At 37.9% G+C, this 6,052-nt stretch overlaps 1 protein-coding gene across 5 annotated transcripts in view; it reads left to right on the top strand.

The window, feature by feature from the left end:
- The first annotated feature begins 365 nt into the window (after positions 1-365).
- Positions 366-6,052, top strand: part of sybu (syntabulin (syntaxin-interacting)) — an 18,934-nt gene continuing 13,247 nt past the window's right edge. For 2 of the 5 annotated variants that reach the window (XM_015046671.1, XM_015046670.1), the window contains exons 1-2: positions 368-598; positions 4,956-4,993. In XM_015046671.1, coding sequence (XP_014902157.1) covers positions 4,970-4,993 — 24 coding nt within the window. In that variant the 5' untranslated portion in view covers positions 368-598; positions 4,956-4,969. Of the gene's footprint in view, positions 599-4,885; positions 4,994-6,052 lie in introns of those variants that run through there. The other 3 variants (XM_015046672.1, XM_015046673.1, XM_015046669.1) reach the window with 3 other exon arrangements.

The raw sequence follows: 6,052 nt of genomic DNA, 5'->3' as shown, positions 1-6,052 counted from the left end.
TCGATGCTGTAACGTTAGTTTGTCAAAACGCCATTCAGACGTTAGAACAATCAGTTCAGCGTCACTGCGATCATTTCTTTGAACAACCCCCCCCACACACACACACACACACACACTGCTCCCCCCTCACAACTCTCCCGCACATGCGCAGCTTCGAGCAAAGATCCTACTTTTTCGAGAGGAAACCCGTTGAGAAATCTATAGTTAAAAATGTAAAACGACTCATCTGAGACATTTCCATTTGGCCTGTCATGTCGCGCTGAGTTTCCCCTCCTTTAACGCCCCATTTCGCTGGTTAAGTAACAGCTGTTATGTAACACAGGCAGGCGCACTGAGCGCTCATCATCATCATCATCATCATCATCATCATCATAAGAGCTCCCGATTCCCGCCCAGTCTGTTTGTGTCGACAGTTTGCAAGAAGCGCTCAGCTCCCCCTCCAGTCTGCATCCTTCCGGCAGAGCCGAGGCTGGCACCGACAGCAGCAGCAGCATCAGCATCCTCAGCATCAGCAGCAGAAGCAGCAGCAACAAGCCCCTTTTGTGCATCATCAGCTGACGGGGGCGAAAAAACAACAACATCCGCTTGAAACATTCCGGTAGGCGTTTCAGGTCATTTTCTCAATATGAATAAGAAAATCAAAGTAGCATGTCAGTACGTCATTTTAAGTGAAAGTGAAACTACTCGTGACTCGAAGAAACGAGATGTTTACAAGTTCAAAAACGGGGTTTTAATCGTAATAACGATCATATTCTTGAAAGGTTTTCTGCTTTGCAGTATCTCCGTCGAGGCTGAAGTTGTTCTAGTCCCGTCGCATTTTTTCTTTTTTCTTAATGCGTCCCTGAGCCCAAGAAAAACAATCTCTGTGGGAGTGTCTGACGAAACAGAACAAAAATCTTCTTAGACCCCCCGCCCAAAAAAAGTCACTTTTTTTTAATCGAGATATTTATTGTAAAAGTAATCAGGTTTATACAAAGACGACATGACACTCTGTGAAAGGGTTAAGTGTGGAGTGGTAAACAAAGGGCGTCGTGTAAACACATTTGAGGCCATATTTTCTGTGTGATGATGACTCACCTCATCCTGCAAATGATGACACTTTTTAGGTTGGAAGCCTGTTGAGCTGTTGGCCGACTGTGAGAGGTTTGGGTACAAATTGTACCAAAATAAAAAATTGGGGGAATCACTTGCAGTGGTGACAGTGTAAACAAAAGCCCTCTTGCTTCTGGTGGATCATGTTTGATTGGTTTCAGAAGTGATGTGCAGTGAGATCACGCAGTGGTGACGCAGTCTGTTTAGGAGATGATGAGCTGAGTGAATGATGAAAAGATCAGATTATTATATTTTTTTCTCTTTTACTGTGATTCAGATCGATTATTCCATCTGAAATGATGTGGGGAATATTTATGCAAAGTGCTCAGTGGGTCACGAGGCTACTGTTGAAACGGGGTAAACAAATCCACGTTAGTCAGCGGGAGAGAGAGACGTTATAAAACATGCTTTGGGATGGATTAAGGGAATTAATATGGACGCCCACTCCATGCCGTTTGGAAAGGACACCATCTGGGTGAGAGGAAGCGTTCCAGATGAGCCTTAAAGAGTTACAGCCACTCCAACAGCTTTTAAAGAAGTCCAATTTTTCTGGATTGTCTATTTAGGAAAATCTGCAATTAGGGATTATTTGTTCTGCTTCCGCCTCCAATTCAAAATGTCAAAATGTTCAGATTGGGCACTGAATTAAATTTGTCATCGCAATATCAAAGTATGCAATTATTTACTGTTGAAGTGAATTGAAAGGAGTTTCACCGACACACATGATGTACATTTTTGGTGATTAAGATGCTAAAATCTCAGAGAGGTTGTGAAGACATCAAGATGGTTGAAAAGAAAAAAAAGACTGAGCAAAATGGGGTTTATTCGCAACCAGTTTAATCAGAATAACATTCATTTGGAATTTGTTGTTTTGCTAACATCATGCTGCATGAAAATGAAAACACAAATCAAGACAATTCTTTAGCAGTGATGCAGAGACAGTAAGGTACACAGGAATCTAAGCCAAATCTTATTACAGGACCTCAGACATTCTTCCTCACATTTCAGCAAGAAAATACTATTTACACAGATGCATATGGACACATTTGTTCAAGTCAAACTTGAACTTTTCTTCTTAAAGCCTCATTTTTACCCTACCGCTAAGGGAATTTTATTAATTTGAAGGTAAAGAGGCGGGAACGTTTAAGTTTAATGGTCAAAGCATTGACATTTTGATGACATCCTCAAACAGAACAAAAACCTCAGTTACCTTAGCAACAGCCTTGTAGATGATTAGGTTATAAAGTAAAAACGAATGAGTTTTAAAAATGTTTTACAAACAAAAGTCTGAAAAGTGTGGCATACTTTTATTTCCAGTGCTCTTTAGTTTGACATCACTAAATAAAATCTCCATTCAGAAGTTACCTAATCAGAGTTAGAACCATGGATCTTTTTTCTTCCTCTTAATGCCTGTGGGCAGCTTTGTCCTACAGAATCCAATTAAAATGCAGTGATGTTAGCTTTACATGTTTTGTAAAACTAAAAAATAACTTCTTTTTTTTTAGCTTTACATTCAGGTTATAATGTTATTTCGTGTCATCTTGATTCTTTCATATATGTTTGAGAAATCCTTTAATCTCCCACGGCAACCAAACGCCTGGTTGGACCTAGCAACGCCTTTCAGACGCAGCTGCTTATCGGACGTGCAGTTTCAGTTTCAGCCCCTTCAGACTAGCCAGCAGCAATTAGCAAACACCTGGAGAAACTGCACATCTGCTGAACTCATTATAGGAGCTAGTCCTCAGTGAAACGCTGGTAAAAATGTTGTTAAAGGGTTAAAAGAGAAGCCATGTTGTGATGACTTCCTGAAGGCGGAGTTTCAGAAAGAGCAGGAGTTTTTAGAGAGACGGATGCCCAATTTCAAGACCTTGAGTTACAAAGTCAAATTTCTTTTAAGTCATATTTGATATTTATGGCATTTGTATGATAACCGAAGGTAACATATTTACTTTATTGTGGTATAAAATTACACTATGTGCATGGAAAATACATAATACTGCCATTTTAATAGTTAATATTTCTTCAATTCCCAGCATCTACTGGTGTGGTTCTAAAAATATATATATATATATATATATATATATATATACAAGCAATCAAATGGGTATATATGGTTTTATACCCATGCTAGTACTACCATTACATAATTGTTAAAAATTACTATCATTAATGTAAGAAGCACCCCTCTGTTATGCTTCCCTAAAACTATTTATTTTTATCTATTCCTAAGGCCTCAGCCTCTGAGGATGAGAACACTGTGCAGCTATGTAGATTCAGCTGGTCCACTCTTGCTTGATTCGTTCATTCATCTCTGTTGCTAAGTGTGTTGCTAGGGCAAGGCGGTTGTTGTTCAGCATCGGTACTTATAATCTCATTCTGCCGTGTTGCCTCGCTGCAGGATGCTACTCCAGAATAGGAGGTGCGGGGCCTCACAAGTGATTTAAGCCACCTAAATCGGTTTCTAAAAATGAGCTGAGCTCGGACTCCCCAGACACCCTGACTCGTTTTAGCAATCATCTTTGGTCCTCCGTGGTTTGGGGGGGAAAAAAGGATAATTTTGAATCATTCTGGGTTACCTAGAATGGAATACAGGGATGATAATTTTAGAACACTGTCGTGTCATCAATGCTGGATTTTAAAAAATAACATTTAAATCAGTGATGTGCTTAGAAAATGTACAATCCTCCTCTTTGGAGGTAAATGACATCATTCCTTACAGAGAAAAGTAGAAAAATATTTATGCACTTATGCAACTCATCCCACTTACGCAACCAACGAGAGAGAGAAGCGACTGTAAAAAGTTTATCCAAGCATGAATAAAGGTCTGCATTATTTATCTCTGTGGCTTCAATAAAAAATGCTTCAATATTGTGTATAACGTGCAAGAACAAAAGCCGAGGTTTACTGTTATACAAGTTCTTTCCTGCTCTGCAAACTCTATCAAAGTCTAAGTCTGTCACAGTGTGTGTGTGTTCAGTGTGTGTGTGTGTGTGTGTGTGTGTGACTCTGAATCCTGTTTACCTTTTAAAGAGGTTTCTAAGTTTAGTCAGAGTCAAAATCAAATAGTAGATTCCTTAACAAGGTGGGGTTTTCTCTTTTATATTATAACCATTAACTTTAGTGTATTTTGTATGGGTTTAATGTGACAGATGAGCACAAAGTGATTAATAATTGTGAAGTGGAAGTGAAATGATAATTTGGTTTTTACAACAAAAGATCTGTAGATACAGATGTCATTATTCTGTTTATAGCAGCTTTGCATTTTCATACGTTTTTTTTGGCCCAATATATTTATCACAATAGCTCAGTGAGACAAATCTAAGCAGAAAATGCCCTTTGCATTTTGAAAATGTGTTCTTTTCCTTTCACCTAACAATTATGCACAGCTTTGTGTTAACCTGTCGCATAAATCCTTCAGAAAACACGTCGACGTTTGTGATCATGATTATTTTCTGTAAATTCATTTTCCCTTTCCTCAGAGTAAAACTCAGTCGAATAGTTTTAGAATTATTCAATAATCTGGACAAAATAAAACATGGCATCTGCACATTTTTTGTTTTTCACCTCATTCAATTGGGGTCAGACAAAAAAACAAAGATATTAGATTGGATTTTTATACGTCTGTCCAGGTCAAGAATTCATGCGTCATCTGTACCAGGCAGGCTCTGTGTTTGTGTGTTTCTAAGTGTGTGAGTGCGTGTGTGTGTATGTGTGTGTTGAGGGTGGGATTTAATGGCGTAACAGAGTTCAGACAGAGGACTCTTGTTTTTGAGCAGTTTCAGTGCCACGTCAAAATGCTGCCACAGACATGCTTCGTACCAAAAATAAATCTCTGGATTTCTGCTTTTCCTTCCTCTTGTTAGGGAATAACGCTGCAATGGGACCATTCCAAGAATATGAGGTGAGTCTTCTCTTCTAGCTTTTGATGAGAGCTTTGACAATAATTGTGTATAAATTGCTGTTTGAGGTAGTATAAATAATAAATATAACTATAGTAGTAACATAAACTATAAAAACCCCTTGAGCCATTTCACATTTTGTCAAATGACAGTCATAAATATCTTTACAAAACCTTTTTTTTCTGAACATGGGCTCTCCATGTATATTCAGTCCTTCTACTCTGATAGACCTAAATTAAATCTGGCGCAACCATTTTCCTATAGAAGTTACTGTGTGTGGACATGTTAGGGATGAAGTATAAAATAATATTCCAGTGTTTAACTGTTCAATCATCACCTGAAGTTAGAAATAGTTCTTCACAACTACGCTAAAAAAAGAAAACAGTGGAAACTTAAATTTGTCGTGCTAACTGGTCACAAGCAATCAAATGAAGTTTGCCCAAGTTAATTTATTAAAGTTATTAAGTTGTTTAGTCGTTTGTTTAACATGGTTTGTTTAAGATCAACTTAATCTGACAGAAAAACGACCCTAAGCGTACTTCCTGATCCAGCGCTGTCATGGAACGATTTAAATCAAGTCGAAGTCTGTGGAAAGAGTTGGAAAATAAAAGAAATGGGAAAAGGCTTTAGGGTTATGAACAGTTTGGAAAAGGGGTGGGCTTTTATTGTATCGTTTAGGATTTATTGCGATAAATTTCTTGTCATGATGAGAATGTTGATTTATCATCTTCACAATACATCTCAATTAATGTTGTTTAAAAAGAAAACCTAAACTGACCATATTTTTGGGGTTTGTTGGTTTCACTATTATCTCCACTGTTTGTTCGATGAGAGCATGAAAAATACCAACACATTTGAAAGTATCATTAAATGTGGTCACTGTGTGCAGTTTAGTGATACAGATCACACTTCTTTATGTTACTTGTGTCCTGAAGAAGCATATAAGAAATGTTTTTCAAGAACATTATTTATGTTTGTTGGGCTGTATGATCACCAGTGGTGGAGAAAGTACTCAAAAAATGTACTTAAGTAAAAGTACAAATACACAGGCAAAAATGTAC

The sequence above is a fragment of the Poecilia latipinna genome, unplaced genomic scaffold (genome assembly GCF_001443285.1).
Source record: "Poecilia latipinna isolate Pla-1442-1.1 unplaced genomic scaffold, P_latipinna-1.0 Scaffold787, whole genome shotgun sequence".
Taxonomy (NCBI): Eukaryota; Metazoa; Chordata; class Actinopteri; order Cyprinodontiformes; family Poeciliidae; genus Poecilia; species Poecilia latipinna.
The sequence above is the reverse complement of the archived record's forward strand: the minus strand, read 5'-3'. Positions and strand labels throughout refer to the sequence as shown.